This window comes from Erigeron canadensis, chromosome 8 (genome assembly GCF_010389155.1).
Source record: "Erigeron canadensis isolate Cc75 chromosome 8, C_canadensis_v1, whole genome shotgun sequence".
Lineage (NCBI taxonomy): Eukaryota > Viridiplantae > Streptophyta > Magnoliopsida > Asterales > Asteraceae > Erigeron > Erigeron canadensis.
Window position 1 is genome coordinate 43,529,891 of NC_057768.1, and position 25,057 is coordinate 43,554,947.

Here is a 25,057-nt window from a genome sequence, read left to right on the forward strand (position 1 = left end):
TTAAAATGTGTGTGTATATGTGTTTAAAAGTGAAGAGGTTTTATCATCGACAGTGTGTCGGTTTAGAAGTGTTGATGTGACATGACTGATGAATGAAGTGAAAATCGTATTGTTGGGAGCGGTTGGAGAAGACCTTTAATCTTTATACTTATATACATACATTTTTATCGATAAACTTAATCTTCTAGGCTGATTTTACCTTTTATAGAAAAGTAAAAGTAATTTTTTTTTAAACAATGAGTTAGTAATTAGTTAGCAATTAGCATTTGAGACACCACAATGACATCCAATTTGGAAGTATGCGAAACTCGAGTCACGCATGCCTAAGATGAAATGAGAATAATCAAAATGATTTGTAACATCTTTCTTAAAGATTATTATGTTTTAAAAAAACATTTTTAAGGTGACGACAGTAGCAAGACACCTTGAAAGATTTCAAAAGGTGTTCAAATACTCAATTTCATATTTATTTTGAATTTTGGTTTTTCAGTTTCGTATCACACGGTTCGAATCATTTTTTTGATTTTTTGGTTCATTTCTTACACCCTATATAATATGATAGATCTTATACTAAAACTATTTCCTTTCTTTTTTTCTTATTCATCCTTTAAAGTCTTTTCCTTTTTATCTTAGATAAAACTAAAAAACAAACATAAAAATTTAATGAAAAAATGATAAAAGTAAAAACAGCTTATCAACAAAAATAAAAAATAAAAAATACATGGTCAATTTTTATACACCACCACCACCCATAGATGGGAATAAAATAGAAATGTTGCGAGCACGGCTCAAACTACAACTAGTAATTTGGAAGTTTTCAGTTTTGGAATCAATAAAACATTATTAAAAAAACTAATAATAATAATAATCCATATTTATTTATTAAAATTTATACTGTAGTAATAGTAATTTTATATTGTAGTGTGTCTCTCTCTGACTCTCAGCTTCTTTTTGCTCCTCCTCTTCCCCCGGTGAGTTATTTTTCTTTCTTTCTTGCCACTTTCTTTCTATTTTGTTCTACTCATCCGTTGGTTTCCCCATTTATGTACGAGTATTTATTTATTTATTATTATGATTATTATAAGTTAAGTGATTCTTCTAACCCGAATTTTTTATATATGTTATTACTAGTTTTATTATTATAATGAATTCCTTTTATTTATTTATATCTTTTCCTTGTTTGTATATTTGTCATGTTAAATCTATAATAAAAGACAGATATCTACAGTTTTGATTTTCAGTAAACAATTACCACTAAACTAAAAACTGTTGGATAGGAGTTGCAGATAATATCCAGAAAGTTTTTCAATGAAAACAGAAGACATGTTTAAATTAAAACTTTTGTGCAAATTTAACTTGCTCTCGTTTACTTATAACTAAAAAAGACGAAAACTTGGGATGGTTTTGGCAGGAAAAAATTAAAATTTTCTGAAACTAAATGCACCGTTTATTTTGTGTATGATCGTATTTGAGATTAATTGATTGATTGATTGTGAAATAGTTGATAGGCATGGCCAGTTCGTTACGGATACCGCATTGGCAATTTAGCTCCCCACCACAAGTTGTTGAGTCTAGACTGTGCCCCAATAATCATTTTGGTATTCATCATCATCTCCAACATCATCCACAGTCATCTGTTGTCAGTTTTCGTAAATTCGATAGCTTTAAGGTAATATGTCGTGATTCCAACGGCCAGCAAAGCAACACCAACCAACCCCAACAAACTGGCATACAGATTTACAGAGACATTGAGAGGTCAGAAAATATTCTGCTCATTTGAAACTAAATGTAATTTATTATACGCTCCTAGTGTAGGTTTATAGTGAGTAGTTTTTATCATATGATGTATAACATGTGCTAATTATGTAGGCCGTATGAGTTAAGTAGTTCACGATAATCATAGATATCTCGTGTATCTTATAGGTTACTAACTGAGACTGTACGGCAATCTCAAGGTGGTGGGTGGGGTGGTTCAAGAGATTGGCAAGAAGTTGAGGTATTGCATACTATAAGCATTCTACTTTTAGTTCCAGTGGATGTTTTCTCATTGTTTATTTACACTGCACTCTAGATTAATTATAAACAACCATTTGTAGTGATAGCTCTTGATCACATATAAGGTCTATGATTTAATATAATTTATGCAATTTCAGGGAGCCTGGGTATTGAGACCTAGAAATTTAAAGCCAGTGGCTGTTGTGCATTTTATTGGTGGCATTTTTGTTGGGGCAGCCCCTCAGCTCACCTATCGTTTGTTTCTTGAGCGCCTTTCAGAGAAGTAAGTGATCTTATATGGTTACATGTCTATATGAATGCGCTGGTGCTTAAATTCTTATAAAATGTTTCTTTCTGTTGCTGTCTAGGGGTGTATTAGTGATAGCAACACCTTATGCTAGTGGCTTTGATCACTTCTTCATTGCAGATGAAGTCCAGTTTAAATTCGACAGGTGTCTTAGATATCTGGATGAAACAGTGAGTTTTAGACAGTCATTTACAGAAATTTGTTGGTTAATGTAATGTGTTATTGCATATGGAAGGAAGGAACCAACTTTGGTCTGATTTTTGTTTGTGTAACCTTCTTATGTCGCCCGTTAATACTCCAAAACTTTCAAACCTACTTTAAAAATCTTCAATTCAAAGTAATTCGTGACTTGGCCAATAATATTTTATAAATTTTAGCTAGTTATTTTTTTCCTGGCGTGGCAACCAAAGTATTGGTTACCTGCTGACAAGATTGAAGATTGCCTTTAACTTAAACTTTTTTTAATTTACGTACCTATTTATGGGTGACAACAAAAAGGGTCAATTTTAATTGTGCAATGACCTTATATGAAGTCTCTTTCTATTTGTTTTCGTACTGAAACGAAGTTGGTCTGTATATAGGTTCGTGATCTTCCATCTTTTGGAATTGGACATTCTTTAGGATCTGTCATCCACCTTTTGATTGGTATCTGTCTTTTTTCAAGTTTCAAGTAGTACTTTGTCTTTTTTAGATTCCGTGATGAGAAATGAAGTTTTTGTTAGACAGGTTCTAGGTATGCTGTGCAGAGGTGTGGTAACATATATATGGCATTTAATAACAAGGTATAGCCATTTCTCTTCCATCATTCGCTTGTAGTGTGTTTGTAACTTGTAAGTGAGTGATTGTGTGTTGGTAGCACTCGTTTGAACGGCATAAGAATCAATTACCATGTATTAGATAAGTAGTATTTCTACTGATGTTTCAGGATGCCAGCCTGGCGGTCCCGTTATTCTCACCTGTTCTTTTACCAATGGCACAAAGCATTGGACCAATCTTGTCACAGATTGCATCTTCACCAACAATCCGTATGGGGGTAAGTAATAATACTTTAGAATTCCTCTGATGATTGATTAACTTTTGCTGCATCCCTTTACTTGGAGTATGTCATTATTATTTACTACTCATATTTTAGATAATTTAAGTACATACAATTTGTATCCCTTCCTTTCCACCACTTAATGAGTATGACTCTTCTGCATTCAACTGTTTTTCCATTTCTAATATATGCAGGCTGAGATGACTCTGAAAAACTTAGAGAACCTTCCTCCCATTATGAAGCAAGTTATACCTCTGGTGGAACAACTTCCTCCATTGTACATGGACTTGGCTAATGGAAGAGAAAATTTCTCTCCGAAACCAGAAGAAACTCGTAGACTAGTACGTAAAGCTGCTATTGTTGTCTGTGCACACATATGATTCATTTATAATAGATAAATTTACATGATTGTTGATATTGATCTATATGTCCAGATAAAATCGTACTATGGAATCTCAAGGAATCTTCTAGTCAAATTCAAAGATGATACAATTGATGAAACCGCTGTCCTAGCTCAGGTGCTTAGCTCAGAGGCTGCCATTAGTTCAGTGCTGGATATGTCAATTCGTTCTCTGCCTGGGGATCATGGACTTCCTCTACAGCAGGTATATTCATACTTCCGAGCAAGGTGGTCATCTAGGCAGGGCAAGTGGATGGATGGGTAATAGGTCAAAATAGGACATGTTTTGTACTGGTGAAACATGCAGGGTTGGGTTGACTCAAAAACACTTTGTGCCCACTTATAATTTAGTTTATTTTCAACTCATTTGACTCGTTCAACCTATTCGACCAGTTCCTCTTTGAGTCAATTTATTGACCCTTTTGAGATAAATCACAATCTAAATTGACCCATTCATAAGCAAATAGGCGGAAGTTTTCACGTCGATTTCTGAGATAAGCGTTCAATATTAACAAAAACTACATTTGTTTGTATTCATCAGGCTTTACCAGATGTTCCGCCAGGGATGATAGATGCTGTAAACCGCAGTGGAGAGTTTTGGGCAAATTTGACAGCAGGTACACCATTAGAAACGGTTGCCAAAGAAGTAAGCAATTCATTAGGAGTAGACTCTACAGTTCTTCGTGCAGATCTTTCGAAGGAATTCGATTTGCTAGTGGATACTATTTCCTCTTGGATAATTACAAATGCTGGTACGAGACTTTTGAAGCCATAAGAAGGCACCATTATCACGCGTTAATACAAATATGTTGCCAAAAACAAAAAAGAGTACACATCGGGTATGTATGATCAATGATTATGCGACTTGTAATTACATGACTAGCGATTAGATTTGCATCACCAATCTATACATCAATACATATACTGATAACTATACATGTAGGTTTGTAAATGCATATTGGAACTAATGCGAAGATACATTTAGGAAATTGGTGTTGTATTGCAATGATCGAGGTATAATTAACATGTCATGCGTCACATAAATCTCACTGTTATTGATTAGGTGCGTAATAAGAGGCTTTGACCTGTAAATCTGTAATGAGGATATCATTGGTTCAAGTTTCACATGATACAAAAAATAAGGTGGTTCATGTTGGGCCTATAAAAATAAGGTTTTCCATGTTAGGTCATTGTCCAAACAAGTGTCAACATCAAACTTACAAACATATGAACATACAAATATAAACAAGCTTGATAGATCCATCTCACAAATGACACCTTCATCTAGGCGAGACTTGCAATGATGTAGAAGTGAAATCATCTTTGTAAGAAGAATCTTTGTCATAAGGCATAGCATATAAACAAACTGAACGGTATCTCTTGAATTGGTTTCAGTTGCTCTGTTGGGCATCTCCTTTTTTACTGGTGTAACTATTAGGTTGTACTTGTTATTTTAAACATGTTACCTGTCTTAATGTTCTAAAAACTTTATTAAAACATTGAACTTGTTTGTGTTTCACCAAAAGGATCGATCTTCATGCAAACCCAAATCAGCTATACGTGTAAAAGAGTCAAAATCAGATCTAAAATCATCCAACTTAGAACTAAAAGCAACAAAAACATACGCAAATTTAGAATTGAAGATGAAAAAAATGAAATAAAGTTTACAATCAAGGAAGAAAAAAGAAGACAAGAAGGTACCGGTGGTGGTAGTTAGTGGCAGCCGGCAATTCTGTGGTGGTGGTAGAAGGGTGTGCGGCTGGCTTAGTGGTGGTCGGCAGTAGCAGTTGAGGTATGGTCAACAGCGGTTTAGCGGTGGTTGGCAGGATCTGGTAGAGTATGGGAGAGGGAGGGAGAACGGGTGGAAAGAGGAAGGATGTGAAATGGATGTGTTTTTGTGTCTCCAAGAATGAAAAACAAGTTTTCTAAGGTTTGTCAAACAAAAAAATCATGTTTGAAGATCTTATGCTTTTTTCAAACAAACCATCTTCAATAGAAATATCTACCAGTCCACAAACACAAGAACTAATAAGATTAGCAACAGTTCATAGGTGAGATTTTGTTGAGAGTTGTAAGTTATATCAAAACTCATAAATCATATGATTTTATTGGTTTGATTCAGTAAAATTGCTCTTTTAAAACTATGTACTCATATATCATTTGAGTTGAATGGTCTCATCCGATTAATGAGTTTGCAATACAACAATTTCACCGTATCAGAACAATCATCTAATTCTGTTCTTAATTTTCCAGCATAATGTGATTTAAAATAGACATATTGATACCCCCTCAAACATATGCATGTTGATCATAATGGCCCATCTAACCCGACTTATTGTCAATACATATCAACCCAAAATAAACCACGACCTAGTTCATCATGACATTATGACCTAAGAAAAGAACTTATATGTAACACGACCTAGTTCATTATGTTTGGATGAACGAGTACTAAATAAAACTTATTATAAGTTATTGGAAGCATTCAAAACATGTAATCCCAAATACAAAGGGCCATTCATCAACTACAGACTGGTCAAACACACCAAGACACAGATGAACTTAAATAAACCACGTCAAGTATCTAGTACTGCTTGATCATACCTGATCAAGTTTTCTAAAATTGCCACAAACATTACACTCCATTACAGAATGACTTGTGGCAACAGATGGAGGCAGGGGAGCCAACGTCCCCCAGCAATTCTTTCGATCACACATGTAATTCAAAAAGAAGTACGAGTGAGGAAACTCACCCTCATCCCCATTCAACACAACACTGCCATCTTGACCTTCCATTTCTTCATCGACATCCTCATCCATAGTCGTTTCTTCCCCTTCATCCTTGCCATCATCACCGTCGTCCATCTCCACGCCGTCATCCTCACTATCAGACCAATTCGCCTCAACTTTACACCGATCACACTCACAAGCAAACCCGTACTCATCTTTCAACCTCTTTTGCCTCTCAGAATACTTCAAATTCACCGGAAAATAACTCAAACAAATCTCCCTCCCTTCCACCACATCATGAATCATCCTAATACTAATCTCACTATTCTTACCCACATTCATTCCATCAGAAACATCAATGTAATCAAACCTGCAAGCATTAGGCAAACAATCATGGTTAAAAAAACTAGCCACAGGGTAAATCCCATACGCCCTAACCGACCTCTCTTCCCTCTCCTCATCAAACGGTTCCATTAACCCGAACGCATTAACCTTATCTTTAGCCAACAAAGCACATGTCAACTCCAAACAGAAGCCAATTTCGGCCGGCATTGGTTTGCAGACCGACCCGATTAACGAATGCAGGAAATTTACAGTCTGGTCTGACTCTCCTCCACCTGATCCATCAAGAGACAGCAGTGTCTGAAACTTTGTTGGTGAAACAACTGCAAGATTGTAAGCCGAAACAAGATACCGGGCTTGCAGTTGTGTATCAAAAGGAAGGCGGTTTTCGGAGAAGTATGGTTGGAGGTAAGATGTCATTTGGCAAACCCAGGGAGTGTGTGAAGTGGTTGAAGCAACTGCTTGGCAATTTGGGGTGCAGAATTGAGAGCTGCTGCAAGTTGGGCAAGAAATTTTTTGGGGGTGATTTGAGATTTTTATGAAGCAATTTGAACAGTAAATGTTTTGGGGGTTAGTAGGGTGAAACGGAAGGGCGGAGTAGAGGATGATTGGTGAGTCTTTGAGGATGACTTCGCCGGCTTTTAAGGGGCGGAGAGCCACCATTGATCTTCCTCTTCCAGGGATTTCAATCATGCTTATGGCGGCCGGTGTTTCCATTGCTCGGTGAGTGACAGGATTAGGGTTTTGGAAGGGTTTCTATTTCTTTTCTTCAACAAATTTTAGTTTCCCATGTCTAAAATTTACAGTCTACGTCTCTGTCTATCTCTCGTAATTATAGTGAACCGTTTCCATGTGGTGCAAATGGTAAATTCACAATAAATTTTATGAAAATTCTTGGGATTTATATTTATGAGTCACACCGTTGCAGCGGCGACTTTAGACACCGTAACGGTTTATAGCATTCAGTTTACTTTCATGAGATGTGTCAATGAAGGATCTAACCGTATATATCATTCTAAAAATAAGTCGCGGATTAGGTGCAAAAAATAATGAAGTGAAAAATAACTATGAAAAATAACTACTTACAGTTGTAGGGGAGGGGACCAAGACAATTAAAAAAATAAATAGTCAAAAATTAAAATTTAATAGGAATATACAAAGAACATAATTGGTTCGTAATTTCGTGAGTTATAAAAAGGTAATTATTGTTTAAACATTTTGTAATATATTTAATGACAATTAAGATGTTTTTCTTATCCGTAACAATACCTTCAGCAATAGTTTTAGAGTTAATGAGGATTTTATAACAATAAGGGTTTTAGATAATTGTGAGGTTTTTTTTATTGAGGGTAATTTCGAAATTTCAGGGATAAGATGTGTGGAGGTAGTTTAAATGTAGAGGGTATATTAGGTAATTCAAAGGTAGAGGGTTAAATGGGAGAGGGGTTAGTTTGTTTATATAGGTAGTATAGATAATAACAAATAGTCAAAATCGAAAGCAAACAGGTAATTTGATAAACTCAAGTATTATAATTGGTAGATAAATTATTAAAACAACTGTTTTTAGTATACAAAAAGATATGATTGCTTAAAACACTTAATTATTACAAGAAAATAATCTATATGCTTTTAGTATCATATTAGTTACGTGTATCTAAAGTAAATTCATATATATCCAATTTTGAAACACCTAACTTATGAAGATGTAAGTTAAGGGGTAGAGGCATGTGTCAAATGACACGACAATTAATAAGTGTGAACCCTACTCATTTATACTCGTACATAGGTATACCAAAATTCAAACCTTTATAAAGGACTATCTTTGTATTTCAAATGTGTCAAATGGGACTTGAATATGTGATCTAAAAGTCACAAAATAGATGCCAATCACCAAACAATATTTGAAAAAATATATAGCTCGTAGAGTTGTAGCTCTCTAATTTACCTAGGTTCAGAACAAAGTTGAAAGGATTTTGTCATTATTAATACATAAGTCAACCCAGTTAAAGTGTTAAACTAACTACTTATTCGACTATTGTTAATCAACAAAACAATTCGACTATAAAGATCTGATTTTTAAGACATTATATTTGACTTGAAAGAAAAAAACAATGCAAGTTCACGTTAACGAGTCTAAACTCTAGAGACTTTGTTTAGTTATTAAAAACAAATAAAAAAAAAATAAAGTCAAACACTATAGTTTATTGACATAGTAATCGGCATTTTGTTTTGGCAATAAACAAATTTAAATAGGAATTGAATATGTAGTTTTTATTCTGGCAACTACCCCCTTTGGCCATTCTAATCTAGTACGAGTACAATACAAGTGTACAACTACACGATTAATTAAAAAATAAATATTAAAAACCCCTACCTACCCGCCTCCAACCCCTTTCTTCAATTCCACTCCACCACCGGTCCACCGCCTCAATCACCCTGGCCGGATAATAAATCATAAAATGACCACCGCCACCACCGTCCAGTGCGCCACCACCTTGATAACACATCCAACACTTGCCACCAAATCCCCGATTACATTCAATCCCCGCTCTAATTTATCATTTAAGTCAAACAATAACATTAAAAATTGTAATAGTAATAGAAAAAGAAGAAATAATAATTGTGTTAGTGCATCACTGGGGGATTCTTCAAACAGTAATTACGTGGTTCCATTTGACATAACCTCTTCATGCATTACTCGGCCTTTAGCTGAGATCCTCCGTGATCTCAATAAACGGATCAATGATAATATCATTGTCAAAAATTCTTCTCAGTCTGCTTCCATCCCTTGGTATTTCCCTTCTTTCTTTATATATATCTATGTATATATACATCCATCTATATCTATACTTACACTTTGTTTTCGTATATATTAGTATTAGTGAAATGTTCATTTGAAAACTAAAATTTGTGTGAAAACCAACTGTGATTAGAAACGAAACACAATGTGTTTATGCCATGGCAGTAAGGGCAGCGCCCGTACCATATCAAACCACCACATTATCTCTTGGATCGCCGACCATTAAATCCACACCATTCCCATATGCGTCCGGCTTCCAACCCCTTTATAAATGCCTCGAGGTTGCCGACCGTGAAGAGCGAAGCCCCCTGAATGGTGCAGCTGTTCGATTAAGGGCTTCGCCATCACAATTTCCGGCAATTATGCTGCTGTGGTAGTGGCGGGCAGCTATAAACACATTGTGTTTAGTTTCCAATCACAATGTGTTTGGCCAGTTTTCTGGTTTTCATGCAAATTTTAGTTTTCAAATGATCACCACCAATTAGTATTAGTATTATTATGATCTGAAATTTTGTTGGTAATTTGTAGGTATCATGCAAATAGGATGCTAAGTTTCTATGCTCCAGGTGCCTTAATCTATCTTTTATTATTATTATTATTATTATTATTATTATTATTATTATTATTATTATTATTATTATTATTATTACTATACTCCAAAATTTTAATGATCAAGTTAAATATGTCTGGATTTCTTTAGCTGAGTTTTTAAAAATAAAAAGATTATATAGATAACTTTGTTATTTAGCTTATGTCCCAAAAAATGTTGCTTTACTGACAACCTAACCGGCCCATACCAGACCACACAGCTTAACGGCACTCAGATTGTGGGCTGTGGCTCAACCAACTCATACTTCCTGATTTATAGATTGAATCCAGGATACCTTTTTAATGCCCTCTAAACCAATGAGTCTACATGTTTAAGGTAGAAAAATATAGTGGATCCATATACAATTATAAACTGACCTTAACCCCCAATAGGAAGCTGGAAAACCCAAAATGGAATTTCAAAGGGATAAGTAACCTGAGCAGGCTGAGGGCTGTTAGGCACCAAGTGGTCGTGAGTCGTGACATAGTTTTGTATTGCATTGGCCCGACCCAATAGGTTTCCTGTATGTTTCAGGGGTGTATGGTTATAAATATTAAAATAGTAGTACATAGGGTTTCCATCGGGGATGCTTTTGATATAGGATTTATCCATTGATCGTATCATGATTTCATGGAGCGTACCTAATCATGTTAAAAATTCTTGTGGTTTCTTTTTTTATTTCTTGTTCATATACTTGCATTGTTGCCCGGCAGATATTTAAGGCAGGGGAAAGTGGGAAATCCAAGAGTATAAACATGGCTTAAACAGTTTTAATTATGTGTTGGATTTAGTTAAAAGTCTCATTACCACGAGCTGAAGAACCTATTGGGGCAATTTAATATCAAACTTTAAGCTTTTTGGGATGCACTATGTTGTTGATAAATACACGAGGTGATATTTTGATTCCTAAACTAATATTGTGACAACTGGCTCTAGTTGTACATTGATACTTAAGGATGGGTTATACATTGTTTTGTGCGTCATCGAGACAAAACATATGTACAAGCGTAGTTTATTATAGATAAGTAACAGAGGATAGGGTTGGCCACTTACAAGATGTAGTCTAACTAGAAATTAGAAATACATATATAAAACTCGGGGACTCACTAACAGGAGCTATGGTAGGATTTATGCAAGGTAGTGGTCCTACAGTTGACTAGGATTCAATCATTCGTGGTGCATATGATGTGAGGAGCCTTAGCTTTTTCAAAGATTTTGTTCTTAGGTAATAAAGCAGGTTCAGTTCCCAGAAGGTTATGCTGTTATGAACTTATGATAACTAAGGTTTAAATGCCTAGTGAAGGCTTATCCAGTGGTAGTTTTTATCAAGTTCATGTTGGTTTGAAGGCTTGCTGGCCAGTAAGGCCCGATCTATTAAGGAGGCCTGTTTAGGTTTCTTTGGGGACCAAGTTTCTAACACTAGCTGTTCTCCTATATATATCTCCTTATTGTAATTGTAATCTTATGGTTCAGAGCTTAATAAAATAACCTAGTTGCAGCCGGTGGACTAGGCCCCCACTGGGGCCGAACCACGTTAAATTCTTGTGTCGTTTATCTAGTTTCTGGTTGTTATCTTCTTGTTTAATTGCTTCCGCTGTGCTATGGCTAAGGGCTGTTCCTAACAAGTGGTAACAGAGATAAAGCCATAAAGGTTCAATTAAGGGGCTGCTATTTTTGCCGATTAGGGTTTCAGTTTTGCCTCTCTTGTTCGCCGTTTTCTTTCGCAACCGTGCAGAGCTGCTGTACCACCTGCCACAGCCACTACGATTAAAGTTTTTTCTACCCTTGTCCACAGCTGTTTGCTGCTGATTTGCAGCTGTCTGTTGCTGTTCAGCTGCTGAAATCTGCTGTTCAGCCGCTGTTTGCAGTTTTTCTGCTGCTGTTTGCTGCCGTTATTTGGCTGTTCAGCTGCCGTTGCTGCTGAATCTTTTAATTTAGCTGATGGAACTGTTGTTGCTGCTGCTGCTGTTTGCTATTTTCTTGTTCGGTCAGATGTGTTCTGGTTCTGGATTGCAGCTGTTTAGCTGCTGTTCCGCCATTGTTTTACCAAACAACCACCTGTCCACCGCCACTGTTGCAGCCGTCTCTGCTGCTGTTAGCCGCCGCCACTTGGAGCTCTATTAGGGTTCCTGTTTTTTGGGGTTATTTGGTGTTATTGATCGATTGGAAGATGATGAAAGCATTGTTTTCTTGTTCGAGAAGATATTTGGCTACAGTTCTTGGTTATCATCATGACATTCTTGTTCGTCATTAATCAGAGGTTGAGGTACTGTGAGGTACTGTCTCTGTTCAGTTTATTCTTTGAGTTGGATCTCGGTTTATTCTGATTCATGATTAGGGTGTGGTTTTTTGCGGGTGGTTGTTACTAAGTTTGTTGCTGTGATATTACCTTGATCGATTAGACAAGAAAAGAAGATAAGTACCATTGTTTGAAGTTAGTCCATTGAAACAAGGTATTAGGTTGATTAGGGTTAAGCCTTTGTTCACCCGGGTATATACATGTGTTTTGGATTGGATTGGATTTCTATTGGATGTGGTACCGTTTATGAAGAAAATAGAACTAGCTGGTTTGGAGTGCTTTGAGTTATAAGTATTCTTGTTCCGGGTTGCTAGTGTTGACACGAGTGAAAAAAAGTTAGTCAAGTCATGGAACTAATGCTTGTTTTCTCTACTGTTATTGATCGTTGCTTTTAACTGGTCTGGATACAAGTGGTTTGACTTTTGAATGGATCTTTGTACTGGTATTGGGTGAAGGTTTTCGCTGGTTCGAAACGAGTGGAGGTTCGTCACATGAAGTCTGGTTTAGCATGGTTGGAATAACAGAGAGAGTGGGAGCTGTGCGTAGTTGACTTGTGAGGTTGCATGAGGTGCTCAAGGTTTTAGGACCCCCCGAGGTTGATAAAATTCTGCTTATGAGAATGTGTCTGGGTTGATGCATTGGGGGTCATTGGAAGGCAGTGAAGACTCTTGTTACAGATTTTGGTTTGCTTCATTTTATGTTACCTACTGTAGTGAAGCATTGGTCTGTTGTTTAGACTTTTGGAGTGTGCAGAATACTGCACTACCCGAAGAATTGAACCAACTTTCGGAGAAAAGTCTTGGCTCGCGGATTCGAGAGTTACACGAGTCTGGTGCGCGGTAGAGGACTTTGGGACTTTCAGGTAATCTGTTCGAGCGTATTCGGAGGTTTGAACTTGGACGGGATTTTGTAACAGTGGGAGCACAAGGAGTGTGTTGACATATGTTGAAATCGACGTTGAGTTCTGAAGACCAGGGTTCCGAATGAAATCTCTCATGTGATGTTACCGCTAGTGGAGAGTGTTGTTCCTCTGGAGTCTCTGGATCCGGTATTTCAAATCAGTAGGGGCCGGTTGAGATTGAGGATGAGTCATTGGTGATCTTTGCCATGACTGAGTCAGTTGTGTCTGACTGTATTGGAGCGGTTTACAGCTTCAATGGGCCTTTCAGGTAACTCTGATGAAAAGGGCCGTTGCAACTAGGTACACTTGGGATGCATGGATTGAAGTTTGGTTTGTTCTTGGGAGCTGGACCTGTGAAGACTTCTGTTCCTATCTGTTTTTATTGAAATCTTAGCTTGTTCATGGAGAATTAAAGACTTGGGAACTTCTGTTTTGAAGTTTAATTTGTTCTTGGAACTGAAGGCTTGGAGGATTTCGCTTATCTGAAGATTACTGGAGTTACTAGATGACGGGAATGTTGTTTGTTTGAATAGCGGGCTGAAGTTTTTTGGCAAGGCCTTCGAGTGGGAGATTGTTGGGTTTGAAGGCTTGCTAGTCAGTAAGGCCCGATCTATTAAGGAGGCCTGCTTAGGTTTCCTTGGGGACCAAATTTTTAACCCTAGTTGTTCTCTTATATATATATATCTCCTTATTGTAATTGTAATCTTATGATTCAGAGCTTAATAAATTAACCTAGTTGCAGCCGGTGGACTAGGCCCCCCACTGGGGCCGAACCACGTTAAATTCTTGTGTCGATTATCTAGTTTCTGGTTGTTATCTTCTTGTTTAATTGCTTCCGTTGTGCTATGGCTAAGGGCTGTTCCTAACAGTTCATTGTTCGCATTTTTACTACAAGTTTGGTTTGCAGGTCCAAGTAGGTGTATGGAAGTGTGTTGTGTTTGTTTCAAACAGTAATAAATTCAATACCATCTCCTTACGTTCGGTTAATAAATTCAATATATGTTTATCTATTGCTGCGGCCTGCTTCAAGAAAAGTAATAAATACATGAAATCAGGAAAAAGGGGGTGGGGGGGTAGGTGATAGTAGCCTAGTAGGAAGGGTTTGTAGGTGATGGTTAATGCAGGGGTAACCAATTATTAAAATTAATCTGAACTAATTAGTATATAATTAGACATAAGAGATACTAAGTATGTATTGGCTTATCAGATTACAAGTTTATCTTTGGTCCTTACAGCATAGCATGAGAAGTTTTTGATCAAATTCGTGTTGTTGTATGAAAATGCATGATAAGTAGGCAAGCAAATGTAGTCATTATTATGTAGAAGCAATGGATAATTTGATATCTTATGATTTGACTAATTAACAGCCTGTACATTTTGAAGAAGTTGAAAGAGTTGGTCCTAAATATGGGTCAATAATGAATACTAGTACTGGGAAGGTCTGTTACTGAGGTTAGACAACTGACTAGAAAGTATACAGGATCATAGGAGTGTGAATTACCTTATACAAGTATCTTATTTTCTGATTGTTAGTCTGATGTTTCATGGACAATAAGCTGCTTATGAATTATGTAGGTTTTATATTATATATATTTTTTTACAACCAGTATTTCCATAATAAAGGAGCTTCATTTGTTGGAGCTAGGAGAAATTGTAATCACTCTCTCTTACCAAATAAAAAATGCCAACTCTATATGTAGGTCATTTGTTCAAATCTTGCAAGTTTGATCATTAAGATTTGATTTTTCTTTTTTTTTTTTGAGTTAATCTAATAAACATGACTTGACCTGAAGAGTCATAAGTGTGTTGCTTTTCCCATGAACTCATTAGATTTTCCACAAGAGGATTATATGTTTTTTTTTTTTCAATCTAGACCAACTTGTTTTTTGAAATGATAAAATCTCCATCTATTTTATTATAGCTTCTTTGACACGAACATCCCACAAACTTTTTATATTAAAGAACCTAAACAAAGCTTCCATCTGCATCTTAGGAGTGTTTATGATATAATAAGGCTTGTCAAGTATTTTAGTTTATTAGGTTGCTCTTTATCTGTTTAATGAACTTGTATTCACAGACGCTATCTTTTAGATTTTATATTCATACTCAATGCTAAGTCTCATATTTTTTCTCTTACTTATACAATATTTCTTTAGGTTGGTGTGGAGAAATACGTGATGTAATTTTTTCAGACACTGGAAGTGTGACTGTGGTTTATCGTGTCACAGTACGTGGTTCTGATGGAGAGGTATGACTAAACCTTTATCTCCGAGTGGTTACTCTATATTTAGCTAGATACAATTCATCAGACACTATTCAGGCCCATGAAAGCAAAGTCGAGGCACGAGAGTTTCCATTTTTCAGTTCATTGCATGACCAGTAATTAACACCGATGTATTCCATGTGTCCTTTTTATATTATTGGCATATCTACTTCCTTTTGGTATCAAATTCAAGTACCTGTAAAATACTGAGTATTAAAGAATAGCAGCTCTTACATATCTACAAACATCTATATTAGCTTTCGGGTTACACTTCATCTACGAATAGTCAAATATGACATATGATCTATGTGTAGGATGGCAAAAAGAATAAAAAAACATATCCGACTGAAAAACCCGAAACCCGACTTTTTGGGCCGGGTTCGGGTACGTGGGTCTTGGTCCAGGGATGGGATGGGATGGTAAAAATTCCTTTTTTGCGGGTTTGGGTCTGGGGACGGTTTGGGAGGGGGTTCTTTAATCTGGTCCGGGATCACCCAAACTGCCTATTATTGTTTACTACTTTTTCAATCAAAACTGTCCCAATGCAGGCTCATCGTGAATCTACTGGAACTGTGTCCTCTACCACCAATGATCAGAATGTTGATCCTGTTGCTGCGGCTGAAGAAATAGCTTTTTGCAAAGCATGCGCTCGTTTTGGACTTGGCTTGTACCTTTATCATGAAGATTAAGCACAATTATGATTTTCGCATGGAGAAGGTTTTTATAATATAGCGTAAAAAGTTTCCTTTCATTTAAATGGATTAAAATATTTAAAGTTATATGGCTGGATGAATGCCGGAAGGGTGAGGTACCTCCAAAGTTCACACATGCCTCCAGTCATCATGAGTGATATAATAAATGTTGTTTAAATCTTTTGTTTTTTAATTAATAGATAACTTGTCATCTTTAAATGACATGTTTGAGATGGTGCTATATGGTCCAATCCAATGTATTAGCATACTGTTGTCTGCCATCATGGAAGTTGTATATTATACATGCAGTCAATTTGATTTGTAAATATATGTCCAAGAATTTAGGCCTGTGCGTAAGGACACTCTGCCTGAAATGGTGTAAACCTGGCCCAGAAATTTTCAAAATGGAGACCGAAGACTAACTGGGTCATGATCGATCTGGTCCAACCGGCAATGCTATCTCTTTTTCAATATCAAAAATGATGTATTTGACCAGAATTCATAAGCCTGACTAAGAAGGAGATTAACATACATCTTAAGATATAAGATGAAGATGAGGTAAGAGAGTGTAGAATCTATGTTTAGACGAATCTTTATTAATTATTTGTGCCTTGTAAAGTAAGAAAACTAAAACCTGGAATGCCGAGATGAAAGAGTAAGTCAATTTTTTAGCCTAGAAATTCAATTTCCTGACACAATTAATTAACAGAGTCCTAAAAGGCTAAAACAAAACTAGACAACATCCAACAGCGCAAACCAAATTGGATTACCTCAAAATGAGTTCAGCGAGTCACATAACATAAAATCAATAACCCAAAGTATGTAACAAGTACTAACATCGGGATGATGGTAATTGGTAAAGGTTCATCATCCAGATCGAGTACTATAATGAAAGTTGGCAAGTATCAACCAATTGTTAAACTAGTAATCCACGATTCTAGTTTCAAAACTTCTCAAAGTATGCTTTCGTCCATTCCGTCATTCTCTTCACTTGTTTCGTTGTTCCCCTTCCACTACATGCATTGAATTTTTCTGAAGTTTATAAGATACAGATCGTAATGACTAATGAATAGCCACGAACTAAGACTCCAATACGCACAACAAGTTGCAACAAACTAATTAAATTTGTAATACTAAGAGAAGTATCTTTTGCAAGTTCGTTAACCTCAGTCAATTAAGTTGTCGTCCATATTGATTTCCCTTGTGGTTGTGGTGAATCAATATCAGTACATAATACTTCCTTTACTATGTAAGGAGACAATAAAGTTCTCGTTTCATCCGATACATGACTACTACAACAACAACGATACCTAAACGGGGTATGAGGTAAAATGTAGGCAGTTGTACACACAAAGGTAGAATGGTTGTAGAAGTGACAAGTTTATTACGAGTAGTTTTTTTCACTGAATCATCTATAAAACTATAACGGCTCATGATATATATATCTCGTTGTTTAGAGTATGTGAAGTACGTTATCCGTTATTTCCGAATACCAAATTACCAACTGAATGTTACATTTAACAAAAAACCACAATATTAAGGTTGAAAAAAATACATATTATCGCAAATGATAAATGGTAAATATCACATGGGAAAAAGAAAAACATTACGTCATCAAACTTGTATGGTTTTCCAAAACTTTAGCCCAATTTATTTTATTGTTAGCCCATACGATGGAACCTTATAACACTTCCCACATAAGATATCTATCATATTGGGCCAGCCCTCATATCTGGCGCGAAAACTTCCCGCCAAAAAAAATGTGACCTAAAACATAAAAAAGGGGGGCAAAATGGTGCAAAACTAACACCAGTCACTCAATCCCACACACCAAGCGTGCGAACACACACAAGAGAGAAATGGCGGGAGGAAATGAGAATGGAGGGAATCCTCCGAGCGATTCAGTACCGAATTCATCGGATCAGGGCGAAAACCCTAATTCAAGTCAATTTAATGGCAATCCACCGTCAACACCTGATTCTCCTGCTGGTTTCAACACCGATCAGCTGCCGTTCAACAGCCGCACCTCTGAAAACTATTCAGACGATGAAGCTTCTGTTGATCATGAAATCATTCGTGACGAACCGGATGACGCCGATGAAGATGAAGGCGAAGGCGAAGATCTTTTTAATGATAATTTCATTGAGTATGTTTCCTTCACTTTGTTAATTAATTAATTATTTTCATAGAGTATCAGTATTCTATTTTACTTTTATATGTATCTATATATATCTAGGCATCTAGTTAGTGAACCGATAACAACACTTGAATTCAGTCATATAACCTAATAAATCCATAAAACTAATGCCTCAAATAAGCACTCATAATAAATGGATACATCGGTGCATATTTTCATTATTTGTCAAAAATAAAATTATAAAAACTAAATCAAATGAAATTATGATGCAAAAATTTGATGTAGCGGCATATAAGGCTGTAAACGAAAAGAATGTTAGCACAGTTTGTGGTACACATGCTTGGTGGGGAGTTCGTTCATGTTCGTTTGTTTAATGAACCAACTATCAAAAACGATAATATATGTCAGGAAGAGCTGAATACTACAAAAAAAAAACACTCAGGAACAGATGGAAACTATTTGCGGCATAACTCTGGTGTATTTATATATAACATAAGTTTATGAAAGGATCAAGCTTATGATGGTTTTGTTGCAACTTATAGGGATTACCGAAGGATGGATGAGCATGATCAGTATGAATCAGCAGGACTGGATGTATCTTATGAAGATGATAGAAGCTTGGGTGAGATCATGGCGGATCGTAAGGCCGCTGAAATGGAACTTGATGCTAGAGATGGTGTTGCTTCACAGCGGAAGCTTCCTCAGTTACTTCATGATCAAGGTCCGTTTGGGTTTTGCTCTTGGCTATTTAGCATAATGTTAAGGAAAATGTAGTTTTTTGTAGCTTAGTTTGACCTAATTGTATATACTTATTTTGGTGTCACTATATGCCTTTTTATGTTTAGTATATTTTGTAATATGAAGTTTTTGTTTTTTCATTTCGATGCTTAGTATGTTTAATTGTGGTGAAGAAGGCAGGTGATCGTTTTCAGTATAGATATGTAGTTATACTAGATACTTATTGTATTGACTTTGACCTTAGTTTGACTAATCCGGGGATAGATTATACTTACGGTGATGACATTACATTCTTTGTTAAATACTATGTATTTAAACCTTCCTGACTAGTTGGGGATATTTTATACTTATGGTGGTGACATTACATTCTTGTCAAATATTATGTATTTAAACCATCCTGATTTGTGCATGGATACTCTATGTTTCGGAAGATTTGCATTCTTTGTTACACTTTAGAAGCACCGATGTTTATCTTACTTGTGTTGGTTTCTTATTGCATGTTTTAACTTTGTTTTTTGTATGTAAGAGTCTTACATATAAAAAACAAAGTTAAAACATGCAATAGTAGTCTTTCGAACACTATTAATATGATCAACTGTGTTTTGATATTAATGGCTGCAGATACAGATGATGACAGCTACCGGCCTTCAAAAAGAACTAGAGCTAGTTTTCGACCTCCTGCTGGTTCACCAGGTGGAGGTGGAAGCAGTCCACCAAGTGGTGGCGATTTTGGTGATGGTGGTGGCAGAGCACCAAGATTTCCAGCTAGCGACGATGACACTGATGTGCCCATGACTGATTTTGATGTGCGAAATTTCAATCTTTATTCAGATTATGTACTTTGCTCACTAATTATTTTACAATCACCATCTGAACTACTCTCTGACATTTTGTTGTAGGATGATAATGATGACGGTGAATTTGAGATGTACCGGGTTCAAGGTACGTTAAGGGAGTGGGTTACCAGAGATGAAGTCCGTCGTTTTATTGCTAAGAAGTTCAAGGAATTTATTCTCACTTACGAGAATCCAAAGGGGGAACAGCGTGACTTCATATATCTTAGGCAAATAAATGAGATGGTGTCAGGTAAATAGTCTTGTATTTGCTTGGTTTTAGTTTATATGTGCCAGCTCTCACTGATGGATGTTAGTTAAAATTGTTATATTGAATAAGTTGTTTATTATGCAGTCAACAAGTGCAGTCTTGAGATTGATTACAAACAGTTTATCTATGTCCACCCAAATATTGCCATATGGCTGGCGGATGCACCTCAGTCTGTTCTTGAGGTCATGGAGGAAGTTGCTAATAAAGTTGTGTTTAATTTACACCCTAACTATAAAAGTATTCACCAAAAGATCTATGTCAGAGTTACCAACTTACCTGTTTATGATCAGATTCGCAACATAAGGTTTGGCCTTTTTGCTTGAATAAAAACTTACATAAATTGACTTCAATGTACACAAATTGAGAATCGGCCTGCATTATCTTTCTCAGGCAGATCCATCTAAACACAATGATTCGTATCGGAGGGGTTGTCACACGAAGGTCTGGAGTTTTTCCTCAATTGCAACAAGTAAAGTATGATTGTAACAAATGTGGAGCAGTGTTGGGGCCTTTTTTTCAAAATTCATATTCAGAGGTGAAGGTTGGCTCCTGTCCAGAGTGTCAATCAAAAGGACCGTTCACAGTCAATATTGAGCAGGTAACTTGTTTATTCTTGTTTTCTGTTAACTAATGTAACATATTTACTCATACTCTTTTATGGCAGACCATATATAGAAATTATCAGAAGCTAACCCTTCAAGAGAGCCCTGGCATTGTTCCAGCTGGCAGATTGCCAAGATACAAAGAAGTGATACTTCTGAATGATCTGATTGATTGTGCACGTCCTGGGGAAGAGATTGTATGTTTCTTTCCTTTTTTTCTTATGCTTTGTTATTTCACTCTCCTATCAGTAAACGTCTGAACATTCTTTTGTTTTGTTTTTGGTAAATATTCAGGAGGTTACTGGAATCTACACAAACAACTTCGATTTGTCGTTAAATACCAAAAATGGATTTCCTGTATTTTCCACAGTGATTGAAGCAAACCATGTTACGAAGAAGCAAGATCTGTTTTCAGCCTATAAACTTACCCAAGAGGACAAGGAAGAAATCGAGAAACTGTCTAAAGACCCACGAATTGGTGAAAGGGTATGTGTTTTTATGCTTAACTTCTGAACTGTTTGATGATACATTTATATTCATGCCTTAGGCTTAGGGATAATTTTAGTCATGTTTTTTTTATTGTATTTTTTGGGTAAAAGGGTTTACGCAAAATTTTGGAATTCGTGCATTGTTGACATCAATGCTCTAACTAGAGGAATCTTAAGAGATAGATAGATTCATGATTTACACATTATTTTATATTTTCTTCTTTCATGAGTATGACATGTAACTAGTGTTTTGCCCTCGTAATGAGATGCATGATTACAACCCTAAGAATTTGTTAGGCATGGCTGACAATGATATAAGTTGAGAAATGTTAGACGACTTCATGATTTTCGCATCATTATATTACTTTTCATTGTCTTCAGTCATGAAGTATGACTTATAATCAGTGTTTTATCTCATAATGAGATACATGGTTACAGTCCTCATTATTTCTCCCACAATCTCAATTCTTGACATTATACCTTTATATGTACTCCAAACATGATTTTATTTGTTAATATTTTTTACATAACACTTAATTTTAATGAAATTAATTTGGGTAATGAACAGATTATCAAGTCAATTGCTCCATCAATTTATGGTCATGAGGACATAAAGACGGCAATAGCTCTTGCAATGTTTGGAGGTCAGGAGAAAAATGTGCAAGGGAAACATAGATTGCGTGGAGACATAAATGTGCTACTCTTAGGTGATCCTGGTACTGCAAAATCCCAGTTTCTTAAGTAAGTCTTTTATGCTTTTTAAAGTTTTTTTGAATCATAGATGAAGTAATTACAGCTCTAATTTTTGTTGAACTTTGGTTTTAAGATATGTCGAAAAGACTGGACAAAGGGCTGTTTACACAACAGGGAAAGGAGCTTCTGCCGTGGGACTTACAGCAGCAGTGCACAAGGACCCAGTCACGCGAGAGTGGACTCTTGAAGGAGGTGCCCTTGTCCTGGCTGACAAGGGGATTTGTTTGATTGATGAATTTGACAAAATGAATGATCAAGATAGGTAATCAAGTATGCTTGTCTGTTGTATTGTATGATTTCATTTGTATATGGAGTTATCTGAATGTCAGATTTTGTTTGTCTATTGATAGGGTGAGTATCCATGAAGCCATGGAACAACAAAGCATTAGTATTTCTAAAGCCGGAATTGTGACTTCCCTTCAAGCTCGATGCTCTGTCATTGCTGCTGCTAATCCAATAGGGGGAAGGTAAGCAAAAGTTGAAAATCTATAATATTGTATTAATTTTTTCTGATTACATTCATTGTCCCATCTTAATTCAATACTCCGTCAATTTGCAGATATGATTCATCAAAAAACTTTTCGCAGAATGTTGAATTAACAGATCCAATTGTCTCCAGATTTGATGTTCTCTGTGTCGTGAAGGTTAGATCTCTATCATTTAAGCTACTCTTTTCTGTCCTTGTGTGTTGTAGACTTGTGCCTAACGTTACATGGATGGAAAATCGTTTAATGTAGGATGTGGTGGATCCAGTTATGGATGAGATGCTTGCAAAGTTTGTCGTAGATAGTCATTTTAAATCCATCCCTAAAGGCTCTAACTATGATGACAAGTCCATCAACAATTCTCAGGAAAATTTCCAAGACTCTTCCATGTTAATGGATCCTGAGGTACCTAATCAGCTACTTCTGCTTCAGTGTGTGTTAAGGTGTAGTTGTTTTTTTTTTAAATGGCAAGATAGGTAGGTCGGGTAGACAGATCTGGATGGGTTAAGTCAAAACAGCGTTTTCTTAAACATGGTCAAACATGCCAGGCTGGTTAGCGATTTCTTAAACATGGTCAAACATGCCAGGCTGGTTTACAAATTTCCCAGTTTTCTGTTCTTCAAACTTTTTATAAAAGATCAATGTTATGTATATCTTTAAACTGTATTATTCTTTTGGATGTTGTTTGCATAAAAAATATACACCCGGAATTTATAACCTGTTCATTTTTTTCCTAGTAGAAATCAGTTCCCATTTGGACCTGTTTGAGATAAAATTAAGTTAGATTGATCTATTTATAAGTAATTGATTTATATGATCACCTGTACAATTCTTGATTGATAAAATAATAATTTTGTTCAGATACTTTCTCAAGACATGCTAAAGAAGTACATCACATATGCCAAGCTAAATATATTTCCAAGGTTGCATGATGCTGACTTGGACAAACTAACACAAGTTTATGCTGAGTTAAGAAGAGAATCATCGGTGAGTCTGTCATGAATTTATTCTAGCTTAGAATCCCAATTGTGCACTTGTTCTAATTGAGTGTCATGTGTTTAGCATGGCCAAGGAGTTCCAATAGCTGTGAGGCACATAGAATCTATGATTAGGATGTCAGAAGCTCATGCCAGGATGCATCTCAGGCAACACGTTACTCAAGAAGATGTGGACATGGCTATTCGTGTACTTCTCGACTCTTTCATTTCCACTCAAAAGTTTGGAGTGCAAAAGGCTCTACAGAAGGTATTGTATAAATATTTAGGAAGCCTATGTTGCTTACGAAACATATTTTCGAGGCTTCAAGATTCTAAAAGTAAACTCATTGTTTGCAGAGCTTTAGCAAATACATGACATTCAAGAAGGACTTCAATGGTTTTGTTCTGCATATATTGAATCAAATGGTGAAAGACACATTCAATTTTGAAGAGATAATGTCTGGATCTAACAATAATGTTACACATATTGACGTCAAGTTGAAGGATTTGCAGACCAAGGTAGTCTAGTTTTATTTTTCTGTATATAGATGGGAGGGAGTTGCATGAGCTAATGGTTTTCGTGTCTGACTGTGCAGGTGTTGGATTATGGAATTACCGATCTCAACTCCTTTTTTACAAGTGCGGGTTTTGCTAATGGGCACTTTGAATTGGATGAAGAAAGAGGTGTGATAAGGTATCACATTTCAAGATGATGTGTGACTGAGTTAACAAAGTACTCGTAATATGTTTTGAACTTTAATTAGTCTTGGCATTTGAAAGAAACAGTTTGCCTTGTTGAAACCCGCTAGCGTTGCTTTGCATATGAAAAATGTTTATTTATTGCAGGAGAGGGTTAACTTATTTTGTTGTACTAAATATTTTTTTTATTACGTCTCTATGTTAAAAATGTTTATAAATTCTAAACTTTCACCCCGGCTATAGATGCACGCTCTTTGCATAGGTTTGCACCAATGAACATCAAAATAGTTTGATTTAACCAAATAATTGTCTTTGATGGTGGGAACATCAAAATCCCACCCACCCGACATCCCTTTATTATAGGTTATGTTCCGTATGTTGGCTGTTGCCTGGTCGTTGAGGGTCAATAATGGGTCAGATATCTATGTTTTTGCAAACTTAGATTATCCATATATGAATATATCTATGAAACATGAGGAAGAGTATACTCTGAATTTCATCTTTTAAATTTAATTATTTTATCTTTATTAAATGACAATATTAATACTTATACTTTACATTATTTGTCAAAATATACCTTTATTAATTATTGAAATATAACATAAATATAAATAAATAAGAATGAGTCGACTTTCTCATTCACTCTACAAATTGTAATATCATTGTATTATTTATTTATTATTTTATTAACATGGTTTCCAAAAGTAAATTAAATACGAT

General features: G+C 35.9%; 4 protein-coding genes across 4 annotated transcripts; 3 read left to right on the plus strand and 1 right to left on the minus strand.

Annotated features, from left to right (window-relative positions):
* The first annotated feature begins 903 nt into the window (after window positions 1-903).
* Window positions 904-4,727, plus strand: LOC122578263. The gene is made up of 11 exons (XM_043750180.1): window positions 904-971; window positions 1,502-1,755; window positions 1,924-1,996; window positions 2,154-2,278; window positions 2,364-2,472; window positions 2,884-2,947; window positions 3,029-3,084; window positions 3,228-3,335; window positions 3,533-3,679; window positions 3,773-3,943; window positions 4,280-4,727. Exons 2-11 carry the CDS (start codon window positions 1,511-1,513, stop codon window positions 4,511-4,513), a joined length of 1,332 nt encoding a protein of 443 aa, XP_043606115.1. The 5' UTR covers window positions 904-971; window positions 1,502-1,510; the 3' UTR covers window positions 4,514-4,727.
* Window positions 4,728-6,187: 1,460 nt separating this feature from the next.
* On the minus strand, window positions 6,188-7,594 carry LOC122579165 (histone-lysine N-methyltransferase ASHR2). Its single transcript, XM_043751277.1, has one exon. It carries the CDS (start codon window positions 7,525-7,527, stop codon window positions 6,337-6,339), a length of 1,191 nt encoding a protein of 396 aa, XP_043607212.1. The 5' UTR covers window positions 7,528-7,594; the 3' UTR covers window positions 6,188-6,336.
* Window positions 7,595-9,128: 1,534 nt separating this feature from the next.
* On the plus strand, window positions 9,129-16,680 carry LOC122580295 (DNA repair RAD52-like protein 2, chloroplastic). The gene is made up of 4 exons (XM_043752572.1): window positions 9,129-9,601; window positions 10,139-10,176; window positions 15,556-15,647; window positions 16,211-16,680. The coding sequence occupies exons 1-4, from the start codon at window positions 9,270-9,272 to the stop codon at window positions 16,349-16,351; spliced, it is 603 nt and encodes a 200-aa protein (XP_043608507.1). The 5' UTR covers window positions 9,129-9,269; the 3' UTR covers window positions 16,352-16,680.
* Window positions 16,681-18,172: 1,492 nt separating this feature from the next.
* On the plus strand, window positions 18,173-24,514 carry LOC122579117 (DNA replication licensing factor MCM2). Its single transcript, XM_043751223.1, has 17 exons — window positions 18,173-18,500; window positions 19,034-19,212; window positions 19,851-20,035; window positions 20,129-20,315; window positions 20,418-20,637; window positions 20,724-20,931; window positions 20,998-21,132; window positions 21,230-21,421; window positions 21,992-22,164; window positions 22,250-22,438; window positions 22,527-22,643; window positions 22,736-22,820; window positions 22,914-23,066; window positions 23,523-23,648; window positions 23,724-23,906; window positions 23,996-24,157; window positions 24,235-24,514. The coding sequence occupies exons 1-17, from the start codon at window positions 18,214-18,216 to the stop codon at window positions 24,349-24,351; spliced, it is 2,898 nt and encodes a 965-aa protein (XP_043607158.1). The 5' UTR covers window positions 18,173-18,213; the 3' UTR covers window positions 24,352-24,514.
* The last annotated feature ends 543 nt before the right edge of the window (window positions 24,515-25,057 follow it).